The 19,451-nt window shown below is 65.2% G+C and overlaps 2 protein-coding genes across 4 annotated transcripts; one reads left to right on the forward strand and one right to left on the reverse strand.

Annotated features, from left to right (window-relative positions):
• Window positions 1-3,251: 3,251 nt before the first annotated feature.
• LOC141969898 (uncharacterized) lies at window positions 3,252-7,363 on the reverse strand. The gene is made up of 14 exons (XM_074926105.1): window positions 6,997-7,363; window positions 6,763-6,923; window positions 6,476-6,635; window positions 6,175-6,345; window positions 6,006-6,097; window positions 5,757-5,914; window positions 5,573-5,676; window positions 5,269-5,493; window positions 5,049-5,134; window positions 4,754-4,890; window positions 4,485-4,574; window positions 4,097-4,305; window positions 3,768-3,974; window positions 3,252-3,648 (listed from the first exon to the last, which is right to left on the reverse strand). Exons 1-14 carry the CDS (start codon window positions 7,219-7,221, stop codon window positions 3,361-3,363), a joined length of 2,313 nt encoding a protein of 770 aa, XP_074782206.1. The 5' UTR covers window positions 7,222-7,363; the 3' UTR covers window positions 3,252-3,360.
• A 2,278-nt stretch (window positions 7,364-9,641) lies between these two features.
• On the forward strand, window positions 9,642-14,643 carry TRAPPC3 (trafficking protein particle complex subunit 3). Of its 3 annotated transcripts, XM_074926250.1 has the most exons (6): window positions 9,660-9,748; window positions 11,442-11,489; window positions 12,558-12,655; window positions 12,876-12,975; window positions 13,222-13,404; window positions 14,070-14,643. In XM_074926250.1, the coding sequence occupies exons 1-6, from the start codon at window positions 9,707-9,709 to the stop codon at window positions 14,187-14,189; spliced, it is 591 nt and encodes a 196-aa protein (XP_074782351.1). In that variant the 5' UTR covers window positions 9,660-9,706; the 3' UTR covers window positions 14,190-14,643. The 3 variants fall into 3 exon arrangements, with proteins under 3 accessions (XP_074782352.1, XP_074782351.1, XP_074782353.1); XM_074926251.1 differs by lacking the exon at window positions 11,442-11,489 and having other exon boundaries at window positions 9,642-9,748; XM_074926252.1 differs by lacking the exons at window positions 11,442-11,489; window positions 12,558-12,655; window positions 12,876-12,975 and having other exon boundaries at window positions 9,692-9,748.
• Window positions 14,644-19,451: the final 4,808 nt, after the last annotated feature.

Below are 19,451 nucleotides of genomic sequence, written 5' to 3' on the forward strand. Positions count from 1 at the left end.
GGGGAGGACGCTCGGCGCTCCCCGCCCCGGCCCCGCGGCCCCGCGGCCCGGACCCCCCCCTCCTCCTCCTCCTCCAACGCCGCGCCCGTCACCGCGGCCCCAGGCCTGGCACCCCCCAGCTTTGCTGCCCCAGCCCCTCGTGTCCCAGATTTGGGGGCTCTGCGCCCACCCTTCCCGCTCCCCACGTTTTACGATGCTCCGGTCACCTGCAAAGCGCCGGCCCTGCAGCGGACACCCCGCGCCCCCCCCCCTGCCCCTTCCCGCCCCCCCCGTAACCAGCACCCCAATGCACTGCCAGCACCACCCCCCCCATTTCCAGACACCCCCAAGAAACGTCGGTTTCCCGGCCCGGAGCCCCACCTCGGCTGCTCGTGAGGCCTCGAAGCTGCTTCCCCCACCACCCACCCGCCACACGTGAGCCTTCGTCACCGCCAGCAGCCGCCCCCCGCGCCGGGGGACAGGGCTTTGCCCCCACACATCCCCCCCCCTTGGGAACGGGCCGATAAGGAGCCAGAAGCCTCGGCTCAGCCCCGCTCGGGAGCGAAGCCCCTCTTGGCCTTGCGGGGGGTGGGCCAGGAGCGGCCCCCGGCGCTGCCCCGCGGGGCGGCCGGAGCACGGGGCCTGCCCGCAGCGGCTGCACATCCGAGGGCAGGGGATGCGCAGGGGCAGCAGCAATTGTGGGGGGGAAAAACCCACTTGGGGCTTTTATGGGTCAGCAGGAGCCAGGGACACGTCCCCGCTCACCACGCGGGCGGCCCCGTCCCGACACCCCGCAGAGCGCCCGTCTGGGGATTCACGGGGATGAGTTGAGGAGCAGATCCGGGTTTGGGGTGATGTCACTGCAGGGCCAGGAGATCGCCTGCCACCCCGTCCCTCTCCCTCGCCTACCAGGCAAACAGGTTTCCCAAAATCCCAGCCCTCTTCCCCGGAAGCGCGTTCCTCTGACTCAGGGGCTGGGGAGTGGGCAGGAGGGTTCCCCGGCAGACAGGGCGGCCCCGCTCCCTGCTACCGCAGAGGTGGCCGCACACCCCGAACACCCCGAACGCCCCAGAGCCCCGAGCTGCGGCCGAGCCGCCGCCTTCCCGTGGCCCCCGGCGCCCGCCGGCTGCTCGCCCGGCTCAGCCAGAGCAGAAGCTCCCCCGAAACTCCCGGCAGCCTCGCCCGCCGCTGACTCCCCGCCCGGGAATGCTGCACGGCCCAGCCGCGGCCCCACGGGCTGCGCAGCCCCGGGGGGGGCGAGGGACGGGGCGCACGTGGCGCAGGAGCGTGTCCCGGTGAACCCACAAACGCAGGGGACACCCCGGGACGGGGAAGGGGGCAGAGCCCCGCTCGCACACACGCCGAGCCCCCGAGGGGGCTGCAGCAGCCCCACGGCCCCTCGTTTCCACGGCGCAGCCGGGAGCGTGTGGGCCAGGCCATGACCTGCCCCCAGTGCCAGCGGCTTCCAAAGGCCCTTTGCCCGGTGGGGTCACGGCCACGTGGGTCCCCAAGTGTCGCCCAGAGCAGACGAACATGCCAGGGCTCCACGACAGCCTGGCACTGGGTCCAGCCGTGCCAGCGCGGGGCCAGCCCGGAGCCAGGCCCAGGGAGGAAGGGGCAAGGGGGGGTGGAAGGGGCCTGCGGCTCCGCTCCGTCGTGCCCCCGCTGCGGGCAGCGACGCAGAGGGCTCCCGGCTGCCGTGCCAGCCCGGGTCGATGGGCTTATACAAGAGGCAGAGCATCGATCGATCGCTCCGCTGCAGGCAGAGCCCCGCTGCGGCGGGGTTCCTGGCTCCAGCCCCCCCGTTCCCGCCGTGCTGGGAACAGCCGCCCTGCCCCGCGCGGATGGAAAATCCGATGAGCTCATGACAAGCGTGTGCCCGGCCCCAGCAGCTGCACGCCCCGGCGCTCCCCGTGCTCCTCAGCCCCTCGGCGCGGGGTGCGACGCTGCCACAGCTCCCTCGGGACAGCCTGGGGAGGGGGCTGGGGCCCGGCCATGGCTCCAGCCCCCGCAGCGCACTCGCCTTGACGCTGCTTGTGGGGAGCCAGCGGGGTGCCGGGCACCCCAAAATCAAAGGACAATTACAGCCGTGGCTTGGCCACTGCCCTGAGGGAGGCGGGGTGCAAACAGGGATGGGGATGGCAAACAAACCCCGTCGGCATCTCCGGGCAAAGTGCCACACGGGACACCCCATCCCACCCGCCCCCACGCCCCCTCCTCCGGCCCCAGGACTTTGCCCCTGCCCCGGGCTGCTCCCACCCCGCTGCTCTGTGTGGGGCGGCTTCGGGGCCCTGGCAGGACAGTGCTACCGTGGCCACGAGGGCTGATCTGAACCCCTGCCCCTAAAATGCTCCAGTTGACCCCCACTAGCCATGGGGCAGTGGCCCAGCAGGAACCAGGGGACGAGGGTCTGTCGTGGGCAGTGGCGTGGGCAGGCGCGGTACAGCCCGTCACCGGCAGTGTGCCGGGGTAGCCACCAGCCCCCGAGCATCTCGCCACGGGGCCAGCATCGCGGCCGGCCACAGAGCCCTGCCGCTGCAGGACAATCTCCTGTGGGTGCAGGTGACAAACGGGCCAGCAATGGGCTGAGCCCGGCCCTGCCCTGCCGCAGCCCTCGCCCGCTCTGTAATTATCCCAGCCCGCATCTGTAATTAGTGTCCTGATGTCACGGTGTCAGGCCTGGGCAGCCCCACGCGCTCCCTGCCAGCCCCACCTCGGCCTCTGGCCCTGGGGCCAAAGGAGATCCCGGCCCTCCAACACGGTCCCGAGGAGCTCCGGCCACCCGTGCTCCCTGCCCACGTCACTGCCAGGCCCCCGTCCCTGCCCAGCACCACCCGAGGGGCTGCGGGGCTGGATCCGGCCCTCTGGCTGCTCCCACTGCAGGGTCTCTGCCCCCCCGCCCGCTGCCAGCACCCTGCCCGCTCCTCGCCGTGCTGCCTGCCTGGGGACAGATCCTGCCCGGCCAGGAGAGGGGCCAGCCCCTGCCCTCCTGAGCCCCCCAGGCTGGGGACAAAGGCAGCGCCGCCGGTGCCCAGCGCGGGGAAGGCGCTGGATCGGCCCTGGATGCAGCTATAAATAGAGCAGGAGGCGCAGGCGTGCACCCGCCGGGGCACACGTGGGTCTGGGTGGCCGGCGTGGGGCAGGGCCGGGGTGTGGGGCTGCAGCGGCGCCCCGGCCTGGGACGGGAACGGGGAGGAGGGCGAAAGCCCCGCGGCAGGACAAGGGGACGCAGCCCCGCGCGGGGGGACGGGAGGGCAGGCCCCACTGGGAGCGGCACCCGGCGCTTTATTGCAAGGCAGAACCCGCGCTCCCCGCGGCACAGGGGCCGCCCCGCGCCCCTTCCCTCGGCCAGCGCCCCGCGCCCCCCGGCCACCCCCACCTCTAGCACGTGCGCAGGGGCCGGGCGGCGCCGGTGACGCTGAACCGCGCGCTCAGCACCTCCGAGGGCGCCCGCGGCCGCTGGCCTGGCTGCTGGCCACCGGCAAAGAGGGTGAAGGTGCCGGGCTCGAGGTGCCAGTCCTGCGCCCAGACGGCGCGCTGCTCGGCCACCACCTGGAAGGACACCTTGGTCTCCCGGCCGGCCGGCACGGCCACGCGGCGGAAAGCCACCAGCTGCCAGCGCGGCACCGGCACGGATGACTGCTCCCACCGCAGGTACAGCTGCACCACCTGCCCGGGGGGACGGGACTCAGTGCCAAGGGGACCCCCCAGCTGCCCCCTTGGCAGGGGGGACCCCGGCCACATCCGTAGCCGCGACAGCCCCGTCGGTGCGGAGCGGCCGCGCTCACCTCCTCGCCGTCCCGCTGCCCCGTGTTCTCCAGCACCACGGACACGGAGAGGTTGGCACAGACGGGCAGCGCTGGGGGGCTCAGCACCAGGTCCCGGTACTGGAAGGTGGTGTAGGACAGCCCGTAGCCGAAGGGGTAGAGGGGGGCCTCCTGCCCGTAGTACCGGTATGTCCGTCCCTCCATGGTGTAGTTCTCCATCGGCGGCACCTGCGGGATGTGGGGATGGCGGAGCGGGGCAGGGCCAGGCAGGCATCGGCCCCGTGTCCTGCAGCTCCCTCGGCCACTGAGGGAGAGAAAGGCTACAGGTGCCGCTGGCTACTTGGCCTTACCTGGTGCATGCCCGCGGGCCACGTGGCCGGCAGCCGGCCGGCCGGGTTGGCCCCCGCCTCGCCCAGCAGGACCCTGGCGATGGCGAGGCCGGTGGCCTGGGCGGGGAAGAAGCAGGCCAGGATGGCCCCCACGCCCGCGTCCGCCTGCGCCCAGCTCACGTCCAGGGGCCCCGCGTTGAACAGCAGCAGGATGACGGGGCGCCCGGCGGCTGCAGGGACACGGCTGTCACCGAGAGCCCCGCGCTGGCGCTGCCTGGACAGCTCTGGGGTGCCCTGTGGATGGGGAACACCCTGGGGGGGGTTGTGGTCCCCGCCCCTGCGCTCCAGCCCATCACCACCCCAGTCCCCAGCGCCGGGGGGGGGGGGCTGAGCCCCACAGAGCCCCTACCCGCCTTCACGGCGTCCTGCAGCAGCTCCAGCTGGTGGCCTGGCAGGGACAAGTCCCTCCGGTCCTTTGCCTCTGTCTCCAAATCCGTCCCTGCGTGGGGACAGCCAAGGGACAGCCCCTTACACCCCACCCAGGGCACCGCCGACAGACAGGCCAGAGGGGCACCGACCACCTCGGGGGGCCCATTCCCTTCCCGGAGCCACCCCGTCTCTGGGGTGCTCCCCCCTCCCAGAATGTACCCACCCAGCGCCCTCCCTGCTCCTCCCTACCTGTCCCCAGGCAGACCACCACCACGTCGGCCGCCCCCGCCGCTTTGGCCACCTCCTCCGGCGAGTACTCCTGGCACCGCGGCTCGTGGCAGCCCGCTGCGAAGCTGACATTGGCCGGCAGCGTCCCCAGCCCCCTCCTGCACCAGGGAAGAGCAGAGGGCGCGGGGGCTGCTGTGCCCCAGGGTCGTGCACCTTGGGGACGCCCCAATCCTCGCCCCGGCCCCCAGCGCAGGGCCGGGAGGCTCCAGCAGCAGCCCAGGGCCAGGGCACGGACGGCAGCACCGCGCTGTCTCACCGGGGGGTGTAGATGTACCGCGGCTCCGGCACCGGCGCGTAGTCCCCAAACAGCACCCGGGGGTTGTCGGCGAAGGGACCCACCACCTGCAGAGAGCAGAGAGGTGACGGTGGGCACCGGCAGCCCTGTTCCGCGCAAAGGAGGGGACACCTGTGTGCCCAGGGTACGGAGCCAGCAGCCCCTGGGACACGGCGTCCCCCCGCCCGCCGCCGTGGCTCACCGCGAGGCGCTGGCCGGGCAGGTCGCGGGCCCGGAGGGGCAGCGTCCCCCGCACGTTCTTCAGCAGCACGAAGCTCTTGACAGCAGCTTCCAGCGAGAGGTTGCGGTGCTCGGGGCTCTGCACCACGCTCAGGTCCAGGGCGCTGTAGGGGTTCATGGCCGGGGGGTCGAACTCCCCCAGCCGCATCCGCGTGTAGAAGAGGGGCCGGACCCGGTCGCGCAGCATCTGCGAAGACCCCGACACCAAAACCTCGGCCGTGCTCGGCGGGGGCAGCCCCGGCTCCCTGCCCGCGCCCCCGGCTCACCTGCAGCGTGATGTTGCCCATGGCCAGAGCCCGGGGGATCTGCATGAAGACGTTGTTCCTCACGCCGTAGGAGAGCTCCAGGTTGCAGCCGGCGTTGATCGAGGCTGCCGTGCCGGAGAGGAGGGAAACGGCCCGTCACGGCTGCGGGGGGCCCGGGGACCCCGCGCCCGGCCCGCCAGCTCACCGACCGCCGTCTCCAGGAAGGTGCGTGTGTAGTGGTGCCCCAGCATGATGAGCTCCAGGGCCCCCTCGTCGCTCACCACGTAGCCCTCGAAGCCCCACTCGCCGCGCAGGATGTCCGTCAGCAGCTTCTTGTTGGCGCAGGCGGGGACGCCGTTGATCCTGTCGGAGAGGGGACGGGGCAACTCGGTCGGCCGGGCACTGGCCACCCCGCGGGTAGCCCGGCCCCCACAGCCCCCGCCGCGCTCGGTACCTGTTGTAGCTGCACATGAAGCTGTAGGAGCCGGCGCGCACACAGGCCTGGAACTGGGGCAGGAAGGTGGAGCGCCAGTCCCGCTCCAGCACCTGCAAACACGGCGGCAGAGAGGGGTCAGTGCCGGGGGGGGGTGTCTCCCTCCGTCCCACCGCCCCGCCGCGCTCACCTTGGCGTCGAAGCTGAGCCTGGAGACGGGGATGTTCTCGGGGCCCCCGTGCACGCTGAAGTGCTTGCAGCCGGCGCTGGCCTTGACGTAGCGGGGGTGCGGGCCCTGCAGCCCCTGCACGAAGCTGCGGGCCAGCTCCCCGCTCAGGAACGGGTCCTCCCCGTAGGTCTCCTGGCCGAGGCGCAGGTGGGTCACCGCCGGGAGCCCCAGCCCCGCAGCCAGCGCCCCGGGGAGCTGCGGCCATCCCCACCGTCCTGCGTGGCCCCATCCTAGCCCAGCGTCACCCCCCCCGTGTTGGCACCTGGTTCCTGCCCCACAGCGGGTGCCTCATGATGTTCAGGACGGGGCTGAAGCAGCTGAGCCCCGTGTGGTCACCGTAGCGGCCGGTGGCAACGAAGTCGTTGTGCTTGGCTCTCACCTCGGTGGCCGTGGCGTTGGCCACCCGGTAGACGAGCTCAGGGCTGCGGGGAGCGAGCGTGGGGGTGTTGGGGAGCGCGGGCAACGGGGGACCCGTCTCACTGGGCATCCCCGGGTGGATCCGCGGGCGTCCCACCCCGTGGGGGCCCGGCGGGTCCCCGGTGCCGGTACCTGAAGGCGGCGGCGAGCCCCAGCGCCTGGGGGAAAGCCGTGGCCCAGCCGGGCGCCTCCGCGTCGCCCCGCAGACACTCCGTGTTCCAGTTGTAGGGCGCGATGCCCAGCCGCGGGATGGGGGGCGCGGGGCCGTTCCCCATCGCACCCCCCCTCGCCACCTGCGGGCCACCGAGGCTGAGCGGGGCTGGGGGGGCCCCGGGGCCGCCCCCGCCGCCCTCGCTGCCCCCTCACCTGCAGCACCAGCTCGGCGGGGCTCAGCCGGCCCAGCAGGTCGTCGAGGCGGCGGTGCCAGGGCAGCGCCGGGTCCCGGAACGGGAAGGGGAAGGGCGGGGGGGGCTGCCCCCGGGCCGGGCCGGTGCCCAGCGCCGCGCACAGCAGCACGGCGGCGGCCCGGAGCGCCGCCAGCCCCGCCACGGCCGCTCCCGGGGCGGGCGGGGGGACGGCTCGGCGCGGCATGGCGCGGCTCGGCTTCCCGGGATCGGCCGGAGGCCACGGGCGACGGGCGCGGCGGGGCGGGGCGCGCTGCAGCCCGGTCCCGCGCCCGCCGGACGGGGCGGAGCGCGGCGGGACGGGACGGGGGGAACCGGGGGGCCGCCAGGCTGCCGCCGTGCTCGCCGGTGTCCCGGGAAGGTGCCGGAGGAGCCCCAGCCGCGCCCCCCTGCGCCGAGCAGCCGGGGTCTGGCTCCCGGCCCCGGGCCCCGCCGTGGTGGCAGGTCACGGCGTTTGGGTGTCCCACCACCCCCCCCGCCCCGAGCAGCTCCCGGTGCAGGAACCGGTGGAGCCGCTCGGTGCCGCCAAATCGGCTCCCGGGGACACGCCAGCTGCGGCGGGGCTGGCAGGGCTGGCAGGGCACGGGCCCTGCTCGGGGCTGGGGGGCAGAAGTACCCCAGTGCTGCACCTGACCCGAAACAGGGACCCGGGGCGACGAGAGGCAAGGGCCTTCGTTAGCGCGCTGGGCTTTAACGAGAGCCACGGAGCGCGATGCCAGCACAGGGCCCGTCTGCCCTGCGACGCCTGGGACCCACACGGTGACCAGCAACACCGCAGCTCCGGTGGCCACCTGCATACAGGAGCAGCTGCAGCAGCCGTGGCTCAAATTTTGGTGCCCAGAGGGCTGAGGCTACTGGTCCTCCTGGCCACGCTGCCCCAGTTCCACGCTCGCAGCCTGGGGACACGCACGTGAGCGGGGCCGTGGCTGGGCCCGGCATGTGTCCCGAGGCCCGGCCAGGTGACTCCCGAACCACCGCTGGCCCGGAGCAGCACGCACGGGTCAGGCAGTCCCCGGGCACACGGCAACGTTTGCTCTGTGGTTTTGTCCCATGGCCGCTCCCACAAGGCAAAGGGCACGGTGACAGCCGAGGTTTGCCCTGCCATCGGGGCAGCCCGGGCTCGCTGAGACCTCTGTCTCCATGTGGGGGCTCTTGGTGGCCACCTGGCTCTGGGGGGCTCATGGCCACGCCAGCATTGTGGCCGTGGGGTTCCGCAGCTGGGGCAGAGGGGAGAGCAGGCGCAGAGCCGGCGCTCGCAGGAGATGGGGGAGCACAGACATCGCAGCCCCTGGCACCGCGTCCTGCTCCCGCCGGGGACAGAGGCGACGCTGGTGCCTCCCCAGCCCGGATCGGCCACACCAGGAGCTGCTCTCCGGCCTCCGGGCCCGCAGCCCGCCAGCAGCCGAGCCAGCGCAGGCCGCGCCGTCCCGGGGACGTAGCCATGTAAGGCAATGCCAGCAGCTCTGCCAGAGCCCGGCCGGCCCCCGCGCTGCTGCTCGGCGCCGCCAGCGAGCCATCACCCAGCTGCCGGATTCCTGAGCAGCCGGCGGGGTGTGGGGGGGTCTCGCTAACGGCTCCCGTTGCCCCCAGAGCACATGCCCCTCCCCGGGCACGCAACCTCCATCGCACCGCCCCAGCCGGAGCCGCCCTCGAGCAGGGGTCAGCAGGGGGGTCAGCAACCAGCACCCGCTCAGCGACGCGTCGAGAGCAGAGACATTCCCCAATAAATCAACACCCGGCCGGCAGCATCCCAGAGGGGCGTCTGGGAGCGGGGGCCGGAGCTTGTGCAGCTGCACTGCCCGGGGAGGGCTCGGGGCGGGGGGGGGGATCAGTTGTCCCCGGACAGATTCACAGCAGTTGTGCCGAGCCCCGAGCTGGGCTGGTTTCCGTGACGCCCTGTCCCGGCCGCTCCGGGGGACACCGGCTGCGCTTATCCCGGGGACCAGTTCCCGCCAAGGCAGCGGGGCCGGCGGCGGGCGGGCAGGGGCAGCGCCGGACCGAGCCAAAGCAGGACCCACCGGCCCACGAACCTTCCCCATGGCCGGGCCCTTGCTCTGGCGACAGCCCGTTCCGTGAGGGGTTAATTCACCCAACAGAACCCGCTCTCTGCCCTCACCGGGGCTCGGGGGGGCTCTGCAGCACCCGCCGGGCACCCGCTGCAGGCCTGGCCCCCGTCCCACCTCCGCCTGGGACCGGCGGCACGCAGCAGCGCCGCAGCGGCGGGCCGGGCAGAGGCCACCCGCTCCCGGCAGAGCCCCAGCGCGGCGAGGGCCGGGGGAAACGCCCGCACGGCCCCGGGGGCGGCGGGGCCCGGCCCGGCCCGGCGGGCTGAGGCGCCCCCTGGCGGCGCGGCGCTCCCTGGCCCCGCCCCGCCCGCCCCGGCGCCTGCCGGGAGCGGCGGTCAGGTGACCCCCCGCGCACGCCGGCGCCGCTCCGTCACGTGCGTCAAAGCACGCCGGGAAGCGTGGCCCCGCCCACCCCGTCGTCGCCGCGTCGCGCCTGCGCACGGCGCGTCCGCGTTGCATTGTGGGGGTTGTAGTTCGAGGGCTCGCGCAGGGCGGGGCCGGCGGCGCTGCGCGGACTGCGAGTCCCGGCGTGCCCCGCGGCGAGGGGCGGGGCGGGAGGCGGCCGGGCCGGGCCGGGCCGGGCCGGGGACGCAGCGGCCGGGCAGGATGTCGCGCCAAGCCGGCCGCGGCACCGAGAGCAAGAAAATGGTAACGGCGGGGCCCTGCGCCGCCCGCGGGGGCAGGCCGGGCGGGCCCGGGGCGGAGATCGCGGGCCCGGAGGGGCGGGGGGGGGGGGGCGGAGGAGGAGGAGGCGGCGGCGGAGGCCCCGCGCCCGGCCCAGCTGTCAGGGCCAGGCCCGCGGCAGGGCCCGGCTCTGCCCGCCTCGGTTGGCGGGGTGCGCCCGGCGGGACCTGCTCCCCGGGCCGGCACCGGCCGCCCCCTTCCTCGCCTGTCCCGCCCGCCCCGCAGGCCCGAGGCGCTCGCGTGGCGGGAGCTGAGGAGCCCGGCACGGCCCTTCAGCGGGCTCGGCCTAAAGTGTCCGGTCCCCGCAGCGGTTGCTACCGGGCGCTCCGGTCACCTGCACCGCAGGGAGGGGCGTGCCCGGTGCCGGGATCGGAGATCAGACAGGGACGGGACGCTCGTGTTTACGGAAACTTTACAGTCGAAACGCAAACGCTTGTCTCGCGCCTCTCTCTCTCCTCGCTACCCCGGTTCCGTGTTACCAGTCCTGCTGAGCTGAGCCCCGAGAGGTGGAGAAGAGAGCTACAGAGCTGAGGGCTAGTTCTGGGTCAAAACAGGTCGAATTTGTTCATTTTTGAAGCAATGGCAATCCAGGGGGTTGGAACTAGGTGATCTTTAAGGCCCTTTCCAACCCAAACCAGTCTGTGATTTGAAACCAAGTGATAAAAATCTGCTCTTCCCCCTCTTTGGCCATGTTGATGGACAGGTTCAGGCTCAGCAGAGGCCAGGCAGCTGCCTGCTCCTGCCCCCTCCGCACCATGAGGGATTTGCTTCTTGGGATTCAACTCCTTAAATAGAAGGATTTTTATTTAAGAAACTGGTGTAACTTCATTAGGATTCTGACGTTTTTGTAGCCACCGAATGGTTATATAGTGTTATACACGATACGCTATTCTGCAATACGAAAAAAATAAAATAATGGAAAAAGTATTAGGCACTTCAATTCCATTAAATGGACAAAAAATGAAGAGATCATTTACAAATATTAACTTGTTCTAACAGTTTAATTGGATAGCAGCGTCGCAGGTGATAACCATGATCAGCACTGGGTTAGCACAGTTGGGGGCTGGTAATAATAGGTGACAACTTCATGGCTTTACACAGTAAATGACAATAACTTGGACTGGTAACGGCTGGATTTCCTCCATCCATTCACCCCTTACTCTCTCCTGCTGCCAATTACTGAAATCTTTAAAAATAGCGTGACCTTTTTTGCATGTTTGTTAAATTCTCCGCCAAATGTCTGACTCTGCCAGTTGAGCTACAGGAGTCTTCCGCCTTGTTGTTCGCTCTCGAGTGATGTGAACTTGCACAACCTTTAGCTTTCCAAGGTGAAAGCAGAATTGTAAGTAAAAAATCCGAAGAATGTGTCAATTCTTTAGAGCTAAAATAGGGCAGAAGTACCAAGGAGCTTAAGGCCTTTTGGTAGCTAATGGCTGTTGACCTCCTGAATTACAATGACAAGGTGGAATTCCCTGTGTCTTCTAACAAACCCAGTTTCTGTTTGTTGAATGTGTGGGGTTGGGAGTGATTCCTCCTTGTGTTTGTCTTGGCTTTGTGTAAACTTGTTCAGAATGAAGTGCGGATCAGTGTTGTCACTTAACTCTGATGTTGTCTCTTTTCCCTCCCTTTCTGCCTGCCTGCTGCTTTCATTCTGTAGTATTGGTATTTGCCATTCATTTCACCTTCTGCATCTATGCATCTCATGGTAGGTGATAGGCTTTTAATCTGAGATTAGACTCTGTAATGTCTCTGAATGCTTAAACCGAAAGCAGAAATAAATGATGATGGTTTATTTGTTCCTGAAAACACTTCCTTCAGGTTCTGTGAAAAGCTATTGTAGCTTTTTATTCTGCAGCCTTTAATGACCATGTTAATCACTGGTCTGGCTTAATGGCTCCAAAGAAAATGCATTTGACACAGTTGCTTGAGGCTGAGGATGGTGACAGTGGTGCCTGGGAGAGGAGACCTTTTCCCTTGGCGTTTTCTGCAAATCTGGCAACTGTGCAAAGAAAGCCCGAGTAACGCTGATCCTAGCCAGGCACAGAAAGCAGATGTGCACGACAGATCTGCTGAGCTGACCCGAAATCCTCCTTGCTGTTCCTCTTGTGGCTCCGAGGAGCTGGTTTTGATGTATGATGCAAATTATGTGCCTAGATATCTTTCTAGGGACCAGATGAGTCTTGTTGCTTCTTGGTAGCAGAATGCAATAAATCTGTGAATGGAGGAGCGGTCTTTTTGTCCTGTTGAAAGGACCAGAAACGGAGCCCAAGTGTTGCCCATCTGCAGCACATTTAGGAAGCAGAGTCAGTGGTTGAAGTAGATTCAGGTCCCTGGCAGCTGCAGGTTTAGCCCTCCAGGAGGTGGTCGGTAGCACCAAATGACCTGGAGGTGTCATTCCAGTTATCTCTGAGCTGCTCCTTAAAGCAGAGATGCTAACTGGCCGCTGAGGAGGGTTGCTAAGAGCAGCTACAGAGTGCGAGCAGCCTCCTGGCCTGCTTCTTCAGGTCACATTCACGGTGCATTAATGGGAAGTGCTCTGTGTGTGGAGAGAGGGAGAGAAAGAAAGTGCTCAGTTGTTCCTAGTCAAAGAGGATTTCTCTTTCCAAGGAGGCTGAGGTTGCCTTGCCAAAATACGAACTGGGATCTCTCCTTATTAAGTAGCAAATTCCTTTGAGACAGCAGGTTTCTGTTCCGGGCCAACGGAAGCGGCGCTGGACACGGGTGCAGCCGTGCTCAGTCGGTTCTGTGTTAAATCCCCTTTGCCCCTGTCTAGAACTCGGAGCTCTTCACGCTGACGTACGGCGCCCTGGTCACCCAGCTGTGCAAGGACTACGAGAACGATGAGGACGTCAACAAGCAGCTTGACAAAATGTAAGTGGATCTGCTGCAGTGGAGCCTTGCAGGAGCTCGGGTTCACAGTCTTGGTGTGCTGCTCTGTGAATAAAAGCCCGGCAGACTGAATTTTATTTAATACTCGTATTTCTCAGATTTTTTTTTTTTTTCTCCGCTCTCTTCTTTTATAAATGTTGGCTGTCTTTCTAAAGCCACACTCTTCCCACTGTGTAGCTGTTGCTCTCTGGTGCGTTCACAGGGGTTACAACATAGGCGTTCGGCTAATAGAAGACTTTCTGGCCCGGTCCAACGTGGGAAGATGCCACGATTTTCGTGAAACTGCGGACGTTATTGCAAAGGTAATTGTCAAAGCACAGCTTCGTCGGGTTTTGCCGTGGTTTGAACTGTGAGGATAGAGTACTTGCTACTCACAGGACTGTACTGAGAGCTTGACTGAGATTTTGGGGAGGAGAAAGAGAATTAGATGCCTGACTACTGCTGACTGGTGGGAATTGGGAGAAAGGTGTTTTCAAAATCCTTTAATAATTTTACAAAGATCAAAGCTGTGCTCTTCCTTCATGGGACGCTCTTGTTGGACATAACAGATCGCATTTAAAATGTACCTGGGCATCACTCCGAGCATCACCAACTGGAGTCCTGGAGGCGATGAGTTCTCCCTGATCTTGGAAAATAACCCCCTGGTGGACTTTGTTGAGCTCCCTGACAACCACTCGTCTCTCATCTATTCCAACTTGTTGTGTGGAGTGCTGCGAGGTGCCCTGGAAATGGTGAGCCAACGCCTCTCTTCCAGTGAGATAGATACGCGAATAACTGAGGTAGCAGCAGGTACTTTAGTGTGTAATCTGTGTTCCTGACTTCTGTGTTTGCTTTGGGCTTGAAATTCAGTCCCAGGAGAAGAGCAGAGCTGCCGGAGCACTCGGCTCCCCTTGCGTGTGGCAGCTGCGAGTCCCAGGGGTGCTGACCAAGCTCCTTCATCTTATGACCCAAGTACAAGCCCTGGTATCTCCTTGAATGTTGATGAATCTTCACTCTGTAACTACTGTGAGCCCCAGCTGGGAATTTACTGGAACAAGAGAACTGCTGGGTCTCAGGTTTAGGAGTCTGTACTTAGGTTTGATTACCTGGCGCAGCTGAAATTTTTGAGGCAGGTTCACGGAGCAGCGGGACGCGTAGCGCTGGGTGATGGGGTTAACTGGGCTCTGATCTCCAGGGAGGCCTGGCTGTGCTCCAGGAGGGACTTTGGCTGAGCGAGGTGCCCGCTGTCCACCACGTGTGTGCAGGCAGGACGTGACCTTGAAAAACGACGAGCTCTTCGTAGAGCTCTGCACTGCACGTCACGCCCTCAGAGTCCTTCAGCTGGTGCTTCGCGAGTTCGTAGAGAAGCTGCTGTTACAGGGGGGTAACGGCTCTTCTTTCCTCTTCCCTCACCCAGGTGCAGATGGCCGTAGATGTAAAATTTGTCCAGGACACGCTGAAGGGCGACAGCGTCACAGAAATCAGGATGAAGTTCATCAGGCGGATTGAAGACAACCTTCCGGCCGGTGAAGAGTGAGCCGCAGCCCGCTCTCCCCTGGGGCTGGAGGGGACCAGCTGGCTTTGGCCACGAGCTTTGGTCACGGATCTGTAGGGATGAGGTGCCCTGTCCATTCCGACTGACTCACTGACTGTTTAAGATGTTGTTTTCTTCTTCTACTCCCATCTCCTGTAGAAGACGATTGTCTGGTTGCTGTTTATTTCCCTGGTTCATTCTGAAGCTTTTTCATAAAGTGATGTCTTTTTTCGTATTCCCCTGGGGACTCTTTCTCTGCTCAGTTTCTAATTGTGACATTTGGTTGTGCGAGAACTACAGCTCAAACCCTAGAAGAGTCTGTTCAAATTCCTAATCCGTGTCTTATGGCCAGAATTGGGAGACCAAGCTATGAGAGCCCACTGATTTACTGTTAAATGCTGTCCTTAAAAAGAGGTGTTTAAAATTCATTCGGTGATAAACACGTAGTATTTCTGTAGACCAAACTGTCTTCCTGCATTTGATTCTGAGGTTAACTAGTCAAAGCCAGCCTGGGGGATGAGGAGGAGCCGTTTGAGGGCGGAGAGGCTCCTTTTGTCGTAGAGCGGCGGCGGCGCACGGCGCCGCCAGGTCCGGGGGATCCGTGTGCCCGGGGCCTTTCTGTGGCCCCTCTTCCCCCCGCAGTCTTGTGACTCCCCACTTGGAAGGGGAGGACCATTAAATTGCAGTGGAGCAGCAGCAAATAACTTCAAATGGAGAAAAGGAGAAACGCTGCCGGTGTTCCCCGGCGTGCGCAGCCCAGGGGCCGCGGGGCGGGTGTGGAACAAAAACCCAAACTCCAGGCTGGGAGGTGTTGGTGGGGTCTGTTCCCGTGAGGCTGCGGGGAGGTGGTGCTGGGGTAGATTCTCACAGCTGTGGAGGCTACAGCAGCGTTTCCCGTGTTAGGTAAATCGGCAGGTTTCGGCAGGCTGCAGCACCTGCTGTTCTGCAAAATAAATACACGGAGTCGTGTTATGTCTCGGAAAGCAAGATACTGGAAAATCAACTTCCTCTGCCGTCCCCTTCAGCCAGAAAACGCAGTCAGACGTTCAGTTCTCAAATCGCTTTACGTAGCATGAAGGCACGGATCCACAGAGATAATCAGGAGCTTAAAGTCGCTAGCTCTGACCTCCCCAGAGCTGGTGGCTCGAGGACCTCTGCAGGTTTATGCCTGAGCGTGAGGTGAGCGAGAGGCAGCTGCCGCTTGTGCTGCTGCTGTTCAGGTTCTCCCGATGAACATTGGGTCATCTGGATGGCTCACCCCGTCCCTTTTTTCCTTTTTTTTTTTTTTTCCCAAATGAGTCCCTTTGGTGCGAGGGTTTGGCTGCCTGGTGTGACGTGTGTCCTGCGAGGGGGCAGCCGGTCGCTGTAAAAGCAGCTGGAGAGGGACAGGGCGGCCCGGCGGTGGGTTGTGGGGGCAGAGGCGCCGCGTGGTGTTGCAGAGCTGAGACAGATCTGTCACTTTTCATCCCTGACCATTATAAGTCATTTTAATTGCATTTTAAAAGCAATTGCATTAAAAGAATCCCAGTGTCAACTCTCTAGTTTCCTCTTGCTTTTTTCTTCCCGGTGAGGTGGGCGCTGGCGTGCAGCAGCGCCCGAGCGGGGCTGGCAGGGCGACGGCAGCGCTGCACCAAGAATGTCTGGCTGCCGCCCGCCTGAGGAGGGAAACCTGCCCCAAATTCAGCCCCCGGAGGGGCTGTGGCTGGGGTGGGACTCGGGGGCTGGTGGGCAACGCTGGGAAACCAGACTCTCAACGTTTGCTCTTTTGAGGGCTGCGCAGCGATTCCCGAGCCTGGGCCTTGCCAGGGACTCGGTACCGCAGGGGAGAGAGAGCTGAGACGTGCTAGTTGTGATCAATAGTGACAAAAAATCACCCCGGGTGGTGTCTGTGCCCCCCCGTGCCGGCTCGGCACGGGGGCTGCTCCACAGGTGCTGTGGGTGGGAGCGTGTGGGTGAGAAATGGCAGCTGCCGGCCCCCCAGGAACGGGAATTCGGGCCTCCCTTGCTCATCTAACGGTGTAAATGCTCCCCAGGAGCCCGTGGCAGGGCTGTGGGCACCCCCCCTGCTCTGGGGGGGCACCTGCAGCCTCGCTCAGCACTAAGACACCCCCCCCCAGGGCTGCACCCGGCCACTGCTGGCCCCAAGGATGGGGAAGCAGCAGCTTTTGCAGTCAAGTGGCTTTTTCTCTTTGGCTGGAGCTGGCGAGCATCGAGTGTCACCTGCCCGGCCGGTGGCGAGAGCCAAGCCTGGCCGGGCAGAACGGCCCGAACAGCCTCTGGGCAGCGGCTGCCCCCGGGGACCCTGTCCCGGAGGGTCTTGGGGGAGGGAGGGAGGCCCCGTGTCACTGCTGACAGCGCAGCTAAAAGGGGGTTATTTTGCAACGACAAGCTCACGCTGAGTCCTTCTGCCTCCTTCGGCGGGCAAGGGAACGCGCTCGCCCCCGCGGGGAGTGGTCCCGGGCTCCCACCGCCGGGCCCCTGGGAATTCCGGAGCTGTGCAGTAATTTGCTGGGGCGACTGGGTCAAAAACCAGCCCAGACCCTCTGGAAGAACAAAAAGCAAAAATTGCATTAAGTAAATTAAAACTGTCTACTACCGAGTAGCTCATTGTAGACAAGGGAGAATATGCAAAAAGCTCTGTTTGAAACCTACTAAATATTACCATGTGCTGTTTATAGGAAACAAATGGGGAAAGGCATGCTGCCTCAATAAAACCCTGAACATGGTTGGACTTGGCCTAAAGCCTTTCCACGGCTCTAGGTTATTGAATACCCTTCACTTTCATGTAGTGCCAGGCCTGACCCCTGGACACATACCGCGGAGGGGAAAGTTGACTTGTGGGAATAATCGACATTCCTGGGGAGCGATTTAACCTGGCAGGAAAAGCGGCGACTTTCAGCCTCTCCTATCTCTGCGTGATATTAGAGATGACAAGAGCAGCACGTCGAGGGGGGGACGTGGGACCGGGGGGCAGGAGCTACGCCGCAGGACCCCGCTGGGCAGCGGGACGGGGGCCAGGACCCCCCCGCTGCTCCTGCCCCCCCCCTGCCCCCGGCCACCCCGCGCTGGCAGCAGACGGACTCCACCTCGCCCAGAGCCCGGGTCCTGGGCACAGCCCCACGGCCTGACCCCCTCCGAGGGGCTGCAGGAGCTTTAGTGGCGGAGGGTGGAAGGAGCTTTCCCAGCTCTTGCCCTCCTCCAGCTCCGCTTCCTCCCGCGGGCAAGCGGGACTCTGGTGTCCTGACGGTGCGCGCTGGCGGGAGCCGAGGTCCCGTGTGTGCCTTACCGGGGTCAAGCCTGAGGGACTGAACCCGTTCACCTCCCCAGGGTGGCTGGTGGTCCCTGCTAGGCCGGGGTTTGTCTCCTGCCCTGCCGCAGGCAGGCGGTGAGGGTGCCCGGCCACACTCCGCACCGCCCCGTGCCGCCAGCACCCTCAGCCCAGGCGCAGGCCGGCCCGTGCCCCCTCCCCTCGCTGGCGGGAAGCAGAGGGCAGAGCTCCCGGCCCCGGGCACCGTCCCGCTGCAGAGCCCACGGCCTGGCACCCGCTGACGGTGCCGGCAGAGGAGCCTGGACAGGATGGGGGAATCTCGCTGGGAGGGAAGCTTTTCCAGACTGGTGTCCTCATTGCCGGGGCAGCTCCCACAGCTTTCAGCCAGATGTGCTTGGCCGGGGTGCCGGGTGCTCGCTGGGACCGTGCGAAGGATATTTCACCCACGAGGGCTTGTGCGCTGGGCCGGCAGCTCCTCGGCAGGGCCGGCACAGTGTTGGCAGCCTCCAGCAGGCAAAGCACGGGCAGTGCCGGCGGGGACGGGCTGGTACCAGCCGCTCACAGCTCAACAAATGCCCCCCTCGGGCCCTGCACGCGTGGGATGCTCAGCCCCAGCCCCTCAGGGTGCTCCAGCCCCACGTCCCCGAGCGCCCGCGGCAGCCGCGCATTGAAAAGCTGTTGGCAGCGGCAGGGCTCGGGGTGGGGGTTCCAGCCAGGCACGGATCCGTCCCTGCCCCAGGGCTCCCGGCGCTGGCTGAGCATCTCCCCACGCTCAGCACCACACGGGCGCCAACGGAACGTGTTCTCTGTGTTAGGCAAGTTTGGGTACGTGGATGCTTTTAGGAAGCCCCTGGGCAGGCTGCGAAGCGCGTTCAGCTGACCCGGGAAGGCCGGGCAGCGTGCAGAATCCTTCCCCAAGGCTGTGAAACTACTGCCCTGGCCCAAACGTGGTTTCCGAAGCTGGGAATGCCTGCTGGCAGCAGCGGCGGGTCAGGGCAGCCCTTTGGCGACACTCCTTGGCACCCGCCCTCCCGCAGCATCCCTTGCCAGGGCTGAGGAAGAGGAGGAGGAGGCATCTGCAGTTCCCCTCCCCGGGCCAGGGGACACGAGAGCTGCCCCAGCAGCGCTGCTCGGAGCTCTGCCACGTTTCGGTGGCGTTTGGTATTTCGGGTGAAGGGAAAGAGGCTCCATTGTTCCTTTTTTATTGTTTTGTGTTTCCTAAGCAGGACAAGCACCCTCCTGCCATGCTCTGCCCAGCTGTGGAGCTGATCCAGCTCTTTGAAAGTCAACGCTGCAGCAAAGGCGTCTGTTCAAGTGCTGGCTGAACGGAAACGCCGTGAGAAACGGCCCCGCTCCCAGACACAGACGGGCACCAGCAGCACGTGCAGGGACAAGGGGCGTCCAGGGCAGGGACCCCGCACGGGACACGACTCGTCTCGGTGTCCCCCTGCACCCAAGTTCCGTGCGGTGCTTTGTCTCCGTACGCAGCCGTTCAGGCACCGGCAGCTCGTGCCAAGCCGTGATGGGAAGGGACGGCCATGGGCAACGGCGCGACAGTCACGGGAGGAGAGATTGACATCAGCCGGGCCACCCCACCATCCCCGGCCCCGTGCCGTGACCCGGCGGGGACGCAGGTTGTCTCCCCACCACACCTCCCATCGGGCAGCCGGCCAAAGACCGTCCTTTCCGCATTTCTCCCTGCGGTTTTGCTGCTCTCGGTTTCTTGTTCTGCTCCGCACAACTTAAACTCCAATAATTAAAACCACAACTACTATCATCCTGCCGACAGCAGCACCGTTCCCCTCCAGAAGCCGTTCGCCGCTGCGGGATGCGGCGCGGGGACATGGGCTCCATCCGAAATAGGTGCAGGAGCACCCACAGGATGGGGCACAGCCCACATAACACTGAGGCCATAAGCTCGTTCCCATCCCAGAAACAAAGACCCTGGGGGGAGCAGGGGAGCACCAGTCAAGCCTTTCTGACTTTCTACAAAAGGC

This window comes from Athene noctua, chromosome 24 (genome assembly GCF_965140245.1).
Source record: "Athene noctua chromosome 24, bAthNoc1.hap1.1, whole genome shotgun sequence".
NCBI classification, from domain to species: domain Eukaryota; kingdom Metazoa; phylum Chordata; class Aves; order Strigiformes; family Strigidae; genus Athene; species Athene noctua.